General features: G+C 44.8%; 1 protein-coding gene across 1 annotated transcript in view; it reads left to right on the top strand.

The window, feature by feature from the left end:
* MYO5A (myosin VA) overlaps window positions 1–14,328 on the top strand; it is a 197,433-nt gene that overhangs the window by 175,600 nt on the left and 7,505 nt on the right. The window contains exons 32-37 of the mRNA XM_055127854.1: window positions 3,088–3,234; window positions 5,488–5,642; window positions 7,702–7,791; window positions 8,956–9,106; window positions 10,768–11,050; window positions 13,571–13,745. Coding sequence (XP_054983829.1) covers window positions 3,088–3,234; window positions 5,488–5,642; window positions 7,702–7,791; window positions 8,956–9,106; window positions 10,768–11,050; window positions 13,571–13,745 — 1,001 coding nt within the window. The remainder of the gene's footprint in view (window positions 1–3,087; window positions 3,235–5,487; window positions 5,643–7,701; window positions 7,792–8,955; window positions 9,107–10,767; window positions 11,051–13,570; window positions 13,746–14,328) is intronic.

Here is a 14,328-nt window from a genome sequence, read left to right as displayed (position 1 = left end):
TGGAAACTTTTCTTTCCTTTTCCCTTATCCAGCCTTTCTACAGAGAACATTGACAACAATGCGCCTTCCAATAACTAGACTTTTAAGTATATTTTCTACATTTGATCTTACCCAATGGTCGAGAAACGATCATATATATTTTCTAAAACATCATTATTTTATACTTTTAAATTCTTCAAATTTAAGAAGACTCTTGCCACCTTCTGTGCTTAACTAAGAAGAGTGTTTTTAGAAGCCAAGACTTTTTTCACACCAACACATGATAATTTTCACAGAGATTATGTAGTTAAATGAAGAATGTTTCAGAATTTGATCTCCTTTGTGCTATATTTTATTCCAGAAGTGGGTGTTCCATCTCAGTTTTTATGATCAGGGATTTAGAACTTAAAAAACCTAAATTAAATTATTTTACTGGAGAAAATTAAAGTGAGACCCCCCCAAAAAAAACCAATTTCTCGAATCTCCACCAAATAGTGGTCCAACTGGTATGGAACCCTTCTGTGGGACCTGCTACCTTCTCTTTTTTGTGTCCTATAGGAGATAGGACAGAATCTTACGGCCTTTCAAGAATTTGACTGATCAAAATTGAGATTAAAATTTTTCTGTAGCAATGTGAGGGAAAATAATTTTTTAATGTGTCAGTTTCCTTCCTTTCCCAGGATAAAAAGGTTTCAGGACTCTTTCTCTCAAGTACAAAGACTTGAGAAATGGAAATAAGGGGTGCATCATTCCTTTCCAGAAAAATACATGTTAGATGCACTCCATAACCTCCCAAGGACTCAGGTTTTTGAGAACTGAGATGGTGTCCTGGCTTCTATTTCAGGTTTCATATTTTCCTGATGCTACCTAGGGATGACATTTTAATGAGATCATTTTGTCAACAAAGCTGTTTTTCTTACACAAGTATCTTACCTGTGCAGTTTTATAACATTCAGATCTTTGGGGATAATCCAAAGATGGAAAAATTTTACCAATAGTAAAATTTTTGTACAAAACCAGAACATCTTGGTTAAATATGTTACAAGAGGGAAGTGAAACTTTGTGTGTAACAGATAGTCTCAGTAATAAGGGTCGCTGTATTTTGTAAATATTGAGGTACAAAATTCCACATTTAAAGTCTATGAAAGTAGACTAAAATTTAAATTTTTTAATTTGAAAATTGTTAAAATTTAGAACATCTTAAAATTGTTGGTGAGTTAGAGTTTTGAGCAGCATTTTTCCTTTTTTGGTGTTATCTAAAGTAATGGCATGTGACAATCATTGATACCCCTGATAAGATGAAATACCAGTAGATTTAAAAACATTCCTATTGGGCATGTGCAGTGCAGATATGTGCAATTACAGGTGAACTTTGAATCTTTGTTGAGTTTGCTACTTGTTTCCCCTCCAGTTGTTTTCTTTGTTTTGTTTTGTTTTTGTTTTTTGCATCAAAGTAACTGGTATTACGGAAGTCAGCCAAGCACTAATTTATTCACTTTTAAATGGTCACTCCTTAGATACCATGGAGCTGATGTCTGGGTGCTGTGCTGATTTTCAGCCCTGTTGGTTCTGGTGGTCACGTGGCATGAGGTCGATGGGGTGTCTGTCCCCAGGCTCTGGCAGCTGTTGGTGCCGGCCTTGTCTTGTGGAACTGGTTTTCTCGAGCTAACACAGGAAGTTGTCCGGGTGACCAGAGACGCACCACTGCTGCCTTTCTTGCATTTTCTTTAACAGTAGTCTCTGAAGCCAAGCTTAGTTTATTCCCTAAGAGATTTCCTTAACTGTCCCCCTTCAGATAAATAAAATATTAAAAACCTGCTTATTTTCACATACACCTCCAAAAACAACATTAGGACTCATTGTGTTCTTTTCTCCCCCTGCAATTCCTGTTCAGTTCTCCAATTTTGAGGGGAACTGGAGTCTGGGTTGGTTTGTTTTTGGGGGGGAGGGATGGGGTGTGCAGGGACCTGGCAGGGGGCCACACCCAGCGGTGCTCAGGGGCTATTTATTCCTGACTCTGCATTCAGGAATAACCCCAGGTGGTGCTTGGGGCAGCCTATGTGTGGGGCCTGGGATTCAACCCAAGGTTATGGGAGGTGATGCGAACGGCTTAATCACTGTACTATCTCTCCGACCCAAATCTTTTTTTTTTTTTTTGCTTTTTGGGTCACACCTGGCGGTGCACAGGGGTTACTCCTGGCTCTGCACTCAGGAATTACTCCTGGCAGTGCTCAGGGGACCATATGGGATGCTGGGATTTGAACCCAGGTCAGCCACGTGCAAGGCAAACGCCCTCCCTGCTGTGCTATTGCTCCAGCCCCTAAATCTTTTTTTTTTTTTAAACGTTCAGCAAAATTCTTCTCTGTTAGTTGCCATTGATCACAGTTGCCATCGCAAACACCTGGGGAGGTTCTTCAGCACGTGTACTTTAACTGCTGGTTATCAGTGGTTGCAACTCTATGGTAGGGCTTTCTTTATTAAAAGCAAAAAAAAAAAAGAAAATCATATTTAGGAAATTATATTATGTGGAGGTTGTTTTATTTGCTATTAATTTCTTTGTAAATGAGTGGCTGGATAAAATTGGATCTTTGCCTCAATTAATGTGAAGAAATGTGATTTTTACCAGATATCTCACTGTGGTCTAAATTTATTGCAATGATGTATTTTAAGTAAATGTTCTGAAAAAGAGAAGAATCTTTTCAACTCTGTCATTCTCTTTCTAGGATTTTATTAAAATGTTAATATTTTTTCCATTCATGATTGCTAATAGGTTCATAACCTATTAGTTAGCCGAGAGATAAATTATTTACTTTAGGGGTATTTTAATGTAATTACAAAGTTACGCCTTTTTGCATAAAAGGAAAATCTTAGGTTTTTGAATAGGCCAAACACTTGTGATTCTCTGATTAATATTGCCCTATGATTTGTCACCCACTTTCAGCAGAAAAAAATAAAGAGGGAAGTAATAAGCTTCAAATATGGCAAGTTTCTGTTGCTATAGAGTCTATTTAAAATGACAGGAACATGGAACCCTTCTATCTTTTCTACCTAAAAAATATTTTCTTCTCTCTCTCTGTTTGTTTGTTTGTTTGTTTGTTTTTCATAAAGTGGGACAGATGGAAAACATATCTCCAGGTCAGATCATTGACGAACCCATCCGTCCAGTTAACATTCCCAGGAAAGAAAAGGATTTCCAAGGAATGCTGGAATATAAGAAGGAGGATGAGCAAAAACTCATTAAGAACCTGATTCTGGGCAAGTATTTTCTGCATGGAAATGGTTCTTTTCAAACATTAGAATATTGGTCTTCTGACTGGTGCTGAATTTCTGCAGAAATTTCCTATGAATTAATGAAAAAGTTGTGTTCACTGCCAACTAATTAAATAAAATGGTATAGAAGCCATTTCTAATAGAATGTTTATATTATGTAAAAGGTATGTTTCTAACCTTTCAAGAGATTCTGACGAGTGACTATAGCTTTAGGTCATTTAAACCTGCATATTTCTCTTCATTCTCATGTCCCCAGAAAAGTATACAACTAAATATGTTAAGAACCGCAGTTCAGTAATAGGAAAGAAACAAAATAATCATGAAAGATTCGGCAGTGGAAGAAAGCACAGGATAAATGAAATTAGGGGTGGAAGAAGCATTTAAGAGTAACATGAGGGCTGGAGCGATAGCACAGCAGGTAGCGTGTTTGCCTTGCACACGGCCGACCTGGGTTCGATTCCCAGCATCCCATATGGACCCCTGAGCACCGCCAGGTGTGATTCCTGAGTGCAGAGCCAGGAGTAACCCCTGTGCATTGCCAGGTGTGACCCAAAAAGGGAAAAAAAAAGTAACATGAGGCATTTCAGACTATGCATGAACCCAGCTGGTCTTCAAGAAGATTGCAGGGGTTAGACAGTGATTGTGGAGTGTGAGAAGGTTGTGAATTGAGGAAGCTAAGAACATCTCCTTTCCAGCCTTTGCATAACATTCCTCCCACCGAGAACCAGGGGTAGCAGTGTGATTGGCAGTTATTCCTGATTTAATGTGCCTAGCACGCATGAGATCAAACTTAGTGCTATAAATAGGGAGAGATGCTTACGTTTAAGCATAGTCTTTTATCAAAATGTTAAAAAGCCACTGGTCTTTAAGTATAGAGTTAACAGAGATTAAACCGACTCAGTAAACATTTAGTAACTTCCTTCTGTGAGTCAGGCAATTGTCTGGAGACTGGGTAATGGTCAAAAGAAAGTCTCTGTTCTCATAGATGTTTCTGAGGTGTGACAGGAGGTAGGATATAAATATTTAACCAGGTTAAAAAAAAATAAAAGATACAGTGTGAAGGCAGGTGTACTGGTCCATAAAGCGTTGTTAAGGAAGTTCTCTCTGATGAGGTCATCTTTGGATGGAGCCCAGGGGAAGTAAGAACAAGTCACGCTAATCTGGAAAGAATATTCCCGGCAGTACACAGACCTCAGGGTGTGAGCACGGAGACTTGAGTTACTGAAGCACAGTGAGCTGGTGAAAGAGCACAGGGCCCGCGCACATACATCCAGTGTCAGAATTTCAGATTTGGGGCGGGAGAGTGGGCAGTAAGGTGCTCGCCTTGAGTGCGGCTGACCCAGACTAAAGCCCTGGCAGGACTGAGCCCTGAGCACAGCCAGGTGTGGCCCCAGGATGGGGGAAAAAGAGTATTTCAGATTTTATAGAAGAATCAATGAGAAGCTACTTGAAAGATTTTTTTGAACAAAAGTGATAGGATTTGGCCCACATTTTCTTGCAGAATTGCTCTGATAATGTGAAAAATGTGCTTGTCAGGAGGAAGGGGGCGTTGAGAAGACCAGTTTGGAAGCTTCTAGTACTTTCAGAAAATGAAGGGGATGGCTTCCATGCAGGTTGCTTGTGGAGGCCATGTTGGATTCAGTTCTGATTCATGGTAGGATTCTGGATTTAATTCGTAGGCAGAGCCAATAAAATTTGCTGGGTTAGATAAGTGATGAGAGGAAAAGAAAAAGTTCAAAGAGGATACCAGAGATGGAAGTTCATGATCTCAGCAGGTAGAAGGCGGGCTTGTAGTTCACTGGGATGAGGACATCTGTTGTAAGAGCGGGTTCCACAGGAATCACGAGTTGGGTTTGGGACTGGCCACTGTGACACGCCTGAGCAGAGATGTCAGGGGGACAGAGTGGACAGAGTGTTTATCTTCTGTGCGGCTCACCCAGGTTGGGTCCCCTGAGCATCGCCAGGTGTGGCCCCCCCCCAAAAAAAAAGAAGAAAAGAAGGCAGTTGGTACCCGAGACTGAGATTCCAGGGTAGGGGCATATAATTTGGGAGTTGTAGTTGCGTAGACAGCGAAATGCATTCCTACCTTTCAGAATTTCTCCACTCCGTGAGCTATTAAGAGATCCTTTTTAGATGACCTGTGTCCCCTGAAGGAGCCTTTGGTGAGAACTGACTGCGCGCACTGTGTTTCTCACAAAGATTTTCAATGTTATGCAAGATTATTTTTCCTTTCTGCAGAACTGAAGCCACGTGGCGTAGCTGTCAATCTGATCCCAGGGTTGCCGGCATATATCTTGTTCATGTGCGTCAGACATGCCGACTACCTGAACGATGATCAGAAAGTCAGGTCGTTGCTAACGTCGACCATCAACAGCATCAAAAAAGTGTTAAAGGTCAGTTCACGTTCCCAAAATGAGTAGAGGGATGACGGGGCCCTCTCGGACCCGTTAAGCGTTGCCAGGTATAAACCTCGGTCTTAGCTGACGTGTTTTGCGACAGAACCTACCTTCTGTTTCACAGCAGATCCTTGCGCCTGCTTTCAAAACAGGGCTTAGGTTGAACATGAATCACAATCAATCCGATATGACTGCATTCAATTATGAAATAAATTAAGTCTTTTAAAGTCTGCTCTCAGGTCTTACAAAGGACTAAATTTGAAACCGTTAGTAGAGCAGAAATGTATATAGGGGCTCTGATGCTGCAGTTACTTGAACAACAGATATGTCCTATAGGTACTGTAAGAGGTCAGTTATCTGTGGTTCACTCACACAAAGGTGTGTCTGTGAAATAGTTTTCCTAACTCCCCCCACACCCCCACTAGTCTCCAACTGTATTAATTCTTCTTAAATCTAAAATGCCTGGTTCCTTCTAAAAAACAACATAAGGAAGTGTATCAAAGAAAAGTCTTATGAAATTATATAATACAGCAGAAAGTCCTACATAACTCAGTAATTACTGAGTCATATTGCATAACCCTCCTCCTAACTTTCTAGAAAAACAAGAACAGTATAATTTTACCTCGTGTTCTGTGAAGAGCTAAGAGTGTGCTCTAAGTTCTTTACTTGCTGATTATTTAACTTAATAATTTTTTAAAAAACCTTTCAAGCTAGAGATAAGCAAAATGTGAAAATACTCAGGGGGCGCTTTCAAATCTAAAATATCTCTTGGAGGAACATTTTTTTTTTTTCTAACTGGAGTAAAACATACTTGGACGTCACATGTTCCATTTACCTCTGCACAGTGCCCAGCTTGGGTGCATTCCTGTCACACGAACTTACCACATTTTTTTCTCCAGAACTTGTCATCTAATGAACCTGAAACTTTATATCTTTATATTGATTCAACACTCCTTCCTCCTGGCCTCTGGCCATGAACTTCCCACAAGCGCTGTTCAAAGCGCTCGGTCCTTGCTAAATAGAGTTATCCCATGTAGTTACAGTGTGACGTGGCTATTAAGTTGGAGTTTCTAAAGATTTAACATTTAAAAATTAGTGAATATCATCTGACTATGTAACCCATCTAACTGTGGGTGTATGGTTTGCTATATGTTGCCCTTAGAATTTTAATTTTCCAAGTTTTACTATTTCACGAGACAACATCTCTGAAGATAATGAACCCAATATTTTTTCCGTCAAAGTTACCAGAAGATAATGATCTCGTTTATCTAATCATTGTTAACTTGTGTAAAGATTTAAAAGATACAAAAACACAAAACCCTTCCCATATCCTTAGTTTGATATGCATTTTTCTCTTATCCTTGTTTTGAATTAAATGCCGCTGCTCCTGTTGTTCGCCGTGTACCTCGTTCCTGACTGCAGGAGTAAGCCCCTTCTGTCCGGGCTGTTGTGCGATGCTTAGCAACAGTCACTCAGCGATGCACTAAAATGGCCCCGTGGTCCTGATAGGCTGCACCACGGAGGTCTGTGTGAGTCACACTCTGTGATGCTTGTACGGGGATGAAATTTCCCAGTGACACATTTCTCAGCACACAGCCTGAGTGAACCTCTCTCCGAGACATGTTCCCACCCCATCTCTGGTCAGCTACCCAGAAGTTTTATCCTGTTGACGAGATTGTTAGCCTAACCCGGGTTTCAGTGCTCCCTAGTATCTGTGGTCCCTTTCTGTGTGATCAGCCTTGTGATTCCCTTCAGAAGGGAAGTGAGTTTGGGTAAGTTGAGGACTGATAATATTTTCTCTCTAAAGGAGTGCTAAATTAGCATTCCCTCAATGGCTTGGCATCATTTTCTAGTCATAGGATAGTGGATGCCAAGACAAATAAACAAACTGGGTGTTGACGTTCCCTACCAGGGTTTACCACTGCAATGGTATTTATTTTTTCTTTATTTTTCATAATGGTACAAAGATAAATAAACCGTCTGGAGCCAATTCAGTTTTTCACGGGTTGTTATTTCCCTCAGGAAAATACAAATTTATCTTTCTTTTCTCTTCCAGAAAAGAGGTGACGATTTTGAAACCGTCTCCTTCTGGCTTTCTAACACATGCCGATTTTTGCACTGTTTGAAGCAGTACAGCGGAGAAGAGGTGAGAAAGTCGTGGGAACAGAGCCAGGTGCTCTGTGCTCTTAAGCTCATAAGAACTTTTTTCTTATATCATTTTATGGATATACTGTTGAAGTATGAGGTATCTAACCATCTATGATTTTAGAAACCCTGATTCGCAGTGACTTATGAGGTCACCGTTTGAAACGGTCACACAGCATGGTAACTGAGAGTCTGTCTTCAGAAAAAGCACAGCAGGAATAAAGTTAGTCAGTGAACAGTTACACACAATTAAACTTTTTGTCATTAAGTGGAGGTGGACTTGAGGAATACTGATTCTTTTTTTTTGGGGGGGGTCACACCCAGCAATACTCAGGGGTTACTCCTGGCTCATGCACTCAGGAATTACTCCTGGTAGTGCTCAGGGGACCATATGGGATGCTGGGAATCGAGCCTGGGTCGGCTGCATGTAAGGCAAACGCCCTACCCGCTGTGCTACAGCTCCAGCCCTACTGATTTTTTTTTTTAAATGAAGCAATTCCATGTTGGCATAATAAAAGTGATCAAGTTAAGATGTTCTTTGGATTTGTTAAAAATTTCATTCACATTTATTTATAGTGATATATTCATAGTCACCACGATAGACTTTATATTTTGAAATTGTGTAACATATCTTAAGGCACATCCTTGGTATTTTTCATAATACTTAGTATATGTGATGCTAGTTAATACTTTTTTGTGGGGGTAGGAAGCAGGATTTATTGGGGCAGGTGGGGTAGGATGAAGTGGGAAGGCTGGAGAGGGACTTAGGAGGGGTAAACTTGGAAGCTCTTAGGGTATGATGCCCGCCATTGGCCCAGAGAGCCACAATTTGGGATAGATTTGACCCCACCTGGGCTGAGCCACTTTTCAGCCACCATATCCTCAAATTCGTCCACTTATAGACTGCAGAACATCATTTAATCCTACAGTACTTCCCTGGGATAGAAATTCAAACTCTGTTTACAGATAAGGAAACTGAGCCAACTTAGATAATATTTCAAAACTGAAAAGGAGGGATATGGTGGGACCGAGTAGAGCGTTTGAGGATGGTTATCCTGGCACGTACGTGGAAAGTTTTCAGTAAGAGCAAAGCCATTGAGGATTTTGATCCAACATTACACAGTCTGTTATATTTTGCATTTGTCTTTCGCGTTATGGTTTCTAGGGTTTCATGAAGCACAACACGCCTCGCCAGAATGAGCACTGCCTCACCAACTTTGACCTGGCCGAGTATCGGCAAGTGTTGAGTGACTTGGCCATTCAGAACTACCAGCAGCTGGTGCGGGTCCTGGAGAACATCCTCCAGCCCATGATCGGTGAGGCCTGGTGTCGCCGGCTTGGTCCCCACCGCACGTACTCACAGGGCCCCGCGGCTCGCCTCACATGAGGAGTGTAGAGTAGTAACACTCCGGTCTTCGCCACGGAGGGACAGTACAGTGAGTCGGGTGCTTGCCTTGCGTGTGGACAGCCCAGTTCAAGTCCCAGCACCACGTCTGGGCTTCCAGGCACTGCGAGGAGAGCGCTCTCCACGGGGGACCTCCGGAGGGTCGGGAGCACCTGGGTGGAGCACAGCGAGACAAACCACGACCTTCCGTTAACGGAGCGGGAAAGGGAAGGGAAGGACTATTCAGCCGAAGTGATTGGGGGTGGGCAGAGCGGGGAGGGCTCCCGGACCCTTCAGCGGTGGAGTGTGCAGCCCTCTCTGCAGCACCCCGTAGGCCCGATCACTGTTGTCACTCTGTTATGTAAACTATTTTTTTAAATACACAAAACAAAATATGGACACTCAGTAACCAACACAGACGCAAAGGTCAGCTTCAGCCACTCTTATTTGGGGCCTATTTTTTTTTTCTCTTTGGGTCACACCCGGCAATGCTCAGGGGTTACTCCTGACTCTGCACTCAGGAATCACTCCTCGTGGTGCTCTGGGGACCTATAGGATCCCAGGGATCGAACCCGGGTTGGCTGCATTCAAGGCAAATGCCTTCCCCGCCGTACTATCACTCTGGCCCCTTTTAGCCGTTTTTCACTGGCTGAGCCAGAAGCTTTGACCTCCACAGTGCGAGTCCCCATCACTCACACTGACCCCATTGGCCAGCACCAGCCGCACTCAGTGTCAGGGGCACGTGTGCACTAAGAGATAAAACCTGAGCCGTGCGAGACTTCTGTCTCGGCTCCCTCAGATCACGCCCGAGTAGGACGCCCAGTGCTGTGACCCAGGCTGGGGGCAGCGCCGCTTCTCCTTCCCGGCCGCCAGAGTGGCCCGCATGTCTAGCCTTTGGGTTGTTTGCGGGGGACCCTCTGGCGCAGGGCAACTCTCGTCCTCCTGCCCGCCACACACTTCACCCTCTGCAGCCCTCCCGGGACACCGCACACGTCGACTGCTTCATAGTTCAGAAATGAACCATGAAGATTTAGACTTAGGGGCTGGAGAGGGAGTGCAGAGCCAGGAGTAACCCCTGTGCATCGCTGGGTGTGACCCCCAAAAAAAAGGAAAAAAAAAAGAGTTCTTTTCTCTTTTTAATCTTTTAAGTTCCATTTTTTGTTGGGTTTTTTATGATTATTATTGTAGTCAAGGTTATGTGTCTACAGCAGAGTTGAGATTGATGGCCTTAGTGTCCCAAGTCACCCCCCTCATCCCACAGAGTGCCCCAAACCCCCACCCATGGCCCTGTGTCGCATCCTGTTCGCCTACCCCACCCATCAAACCTGGAGTTTAGGTTTGCAAGGAATTATTTCCTCATTAACATTTTAAAATCTAGAATTGGGGTTTTTTTTTTTTGAGGCAGGGGTAAAGTTTCCATCTCTATCTTGATGCTCATTTTCCTAAATTGTGTGTGTGTGTGCGCATGTGTGCGTGTGTGTGCACGTGTGTGCACGTGCGTGTGTGTGCATGTGTGTGTGTACGCACATACACGCATGTGCATGTGAATGCTGTCTCCTTCCAAGCTTTCCTGAAACCCCGTTTCCTCTGCAGTCTCTGGGATGCTGGAGCACGAGACGATCCAGGGCGTGTCCGGGGTCAAGCCCACGGGCCTCCGGAAGCGAACGTCCAGCATCGCCGACGAGGGCACCTACACGCTGGACTCCATCCTCCGGCAGCTCAGCTCCTTCCACTCCGTCATGTGCCAGCACGGCATGGACCCCGAGCTCATCAAGCAGGTGGCCAAGCAGATGTTCTACATCGTGGGCGCCGTCACGCTCAACAACCTGCTCCTGCGGAAGGACATGTGCTCGTGGAGCAAGGGCATGCAGATCAGGTGCGCGGGGGCCAGGCAGCAGGGGGGCCGGGCAGCGGGGGGCCCGGGCAGCGGGGGGCTCACTGCTCCCTCTCGGCTGCCCAGACTCCCCACGTCTGTTCACTCTCGGTCCCTCCCATACCTTCCCCTGCGCTGCTCGCAGCTCCTTGGGCATGGTGCTCATCGGAAGGATGGGGCCACGAGCAAGTCGTGAAGATGCGAGCTGCTCCCTCCCCGCTGTGTGTGCGACTCGCACTGTGTCCAGCAAACCCTCCTGCTGTACTGAGGTCCCTAATGCTCGGTTGTCCTCAGAGATTTATTTTGACACAACAGCTTTTTGTGTCGACTGCATCAAGACCATTTTTTTGACTTTTTTTTTTCTTTTTGAGTCACACCCAGCGATGCTCAGGGGTTACTCCTGGCTTTACACTCAGGAATTACTCCTGGCAGTGCTTGGGGGACCATATGGGATGCCGGGGATTGAACCCAGTTCCGGCCGCGTGCAAGGCAAACGCCCTACCCGCTGTGCTATCACTCCAGCCCCATTTTTTTTTTTGACTTTTGAAATGTGCCCCTTTGTATTTTCAGACTATCCTTTTATGTCCGTCTTCTCCTCAGCATAACCTCTCTATAGCACTAGAGCACTGTAGTCCCGTTGTTCATTGATTTGCTCGAGCGGGCACCAGGAACATCTCCATAGTGAGACTTGTTGTGACTGTTTTTGGCATATAGAATACGCCATGGGGAGCTTGCCGGGCTCTGCCGTGCGGGCAGGATACTCTCGGTAGCTTGCCGGGCTCTCTGAGAGGGACGGAGGAATCAAACCCGGGTCGGCCGCGTGCAAGGTAAACAAATGCCCTACCCGTTATGCTATTGCTCCAGTCCAACTTCTGTATTGTGGTGGAATTGATTAATTTGCAAAGAATTTATTTTAAAGCAAGTAACTTATTTTAAGATCAGGAGATGGAAGAAATTATTTCCCTTAGCGAAGTCTTTGGTTACTGACTTCCACGAAACAGGGACATTCTTTCCGAGTTATCCCCCCTGACTCCCATCACCATAGTTACTGTTAAATCATTCCTTCAGGGGCTGAGTGACAATACAGCGGGTAGGGCATTAGCCGTGCATGTCAGCCAACCAGGGTTCGATCTCCAGCACCCTGTATGGTTTCTACAACCCTGCCAGGAATGATCTCCAAGTGCAGATCCAGGATCATAAGTCCTGAGCACTACCAGGTGTGGTCCTAGAAATAAATAAAATACAACTCCCAGCTCTCAATCATGAATCACTGTAATTTCGTAATTCTCAGTGATTTGATTTTTTTTTTAAAAAGAAAAAATTTTTCAAGAAAGGGAAAAGAAAAAGATAATTCCTTGCACCCAGATAGGAGCTGTGTCTCTGTGTGAGCTTCGGTTGTCTGGGAAGCGCCTGCTACAATATCCCCATGCCTCTGACTTGCTGATGACTAAGCTGGAACTGGAATCAAACCTTCCTTTTGCTACATTTTATTTTCAGAGCTACTATCAGTTGGACTGGAGCGATAGCACAGCGGGTAGGGCATTTGCCTTGCACGCGGCTGACCCGGGTTCGATTCCTCCGCCCCTCTCGAAGAGCCCAGCAAGCTACCGAGAGTATCTCGCTCGCATGGCAGAGCCTGGCAAGCTCCCCATAGCGTATTTGATATGCCAAAAACAGTGACAACGAGTCTCACCATGAAGACGTTACTGGTGCCCACTCGAGCAAATCGATGAACAGCAGTTCAGTTGAACAGATGAACAGTGCTGCAGTGCTACTGTCAATTGGCTGGTGCCCTTTTGAAAACAGCAACTGTAGATGGCCTTTGTTTCTTTTCCTATTCAGTCACTTTCCCTCTTTCCTCACGATCCCCAGCTTTCTCGGTCTACTCGAACCCGTTACCCAGAGTCTTCCCTAGAGGCAGGGGCACACGTCCGGGCACAGTTCACCAGTCTGAAGATCGTCAGTTCTCACCTTTGAAGTTCTCCGAAAAATCAGGCGTGTTTCCTGACCAGTGGTTTAATAAGGCCACCATCAGATAATGTGTCCTACTTTAATTTTTCTTAGTAAAACTTTATAACATTTTTTCCTGGTGTGCCACCCCCAGCAGTGCTCAGGGCTTACTCCTGACTGCACTCAGGGCTCCCTTGTGGCTCAGGGGACCACATGGGGTGCTGGGGGTCAAACCCAGGTCAGCCATGATCAGGACGTGTTCCCTACTTGCTGCGTGATCATTCCAGCTCCAAGATTTTCTAACTTTTACTATAACAGTTACATTTGTCTTCCATTTAAAAAAAAAAGTGATGCCCTCTAGTCACTTACTCTTACATAATTAAATTATAAATCTCAGGGCTGTGATGAAAAAAAATTTAAGCACAGGTAATAAGATTCAAGAAAATCGAACAAGAATGCCGCCTGTCATTTAAAATGAAGTTCCTGACAAAGCCACGCACACAAATTAAGGCATTTATGACAACTTTCAATAAATTCTCATTCTCTCTGGCTCCCTTTTCTCTCCGGCACTAGGTACAACGTCAGTCAGCTGGAAGAGTGGCTGCGTGACAAGAATCTGATGAATAGCGGCGCCAAGGAGACTCTGGAGCCCCTCATCCAGGCGGCTCAGCTCCTGCAGGTGAAGAAGAAGACCGACGACGACGCGGAAGCCATCTGCTCCATGTGTAATGCTCTGACGACGGCCCAGGTAGGGCCGGTTTCTCTGTCACGAGTCACTGGACGTTCCTCAAGAGGGTGTTTAAGGGGCAGGAGAGAGAGAACAGCGGGTAGGACGCTTGGCCTTGCACGAGGCCGTCCCAGTCCCCCAAACCTTACCAGAAGTAAGCCATGAGCACTGTGGGGGTGAGCCCCAGATGGAAACAAGCCCCCAAAAGGGTGGCATTTAGGTAGGCTCAGAGTCTTCTAGCCAATGCTCCTGTCTCTGAGCCGACCTCATCTGCGTCCGGGAAGATGTGAATCTGTAGTTCTTGAAGCACAGTTTCCCTGGAAAGCAGGACATTTTGGTTCTAGTCTTCCGCAGTCAACACTGAGCGATGTTGTTCTCAGCGGTGTCCTTTGTCACATCCCAGACAGTAAGACACAAGCACGGACACAGCGATAAAGCCCATGCCCTCAGGAACAAATCTGCCTGCGTTCCTGTGTTCCATAAAATATGTTTACCCTCCAAGCAGGATTGGGTGATTCTCGACACGACTTTCTTGTAGGCTAGGTAGTCATTGCACCTTCAGCTCAGTGCATTACTCGGTGACTACACGGCACCATACTTCTTG

Source organism: Sorex araneus, chromosome 2, assembly GCF_027595985.1.
Source record: "Sorex araneus isolate mSorAra2 chromosome 2, mSorAra2.pri, whole genome shotgun sequence".
Classification (NCBI taxonomy): domain Eukaryota; kingdom Metazoa; phylum Chordata; class Mammalia; order Eulipotyphla; family Soricidae; genus Sorex; species Sorex araneus.
Note: the sequence above shows the minus strand (reverse complement) of the source record. Positions and strands in the feature narration are given on the sequence as shown.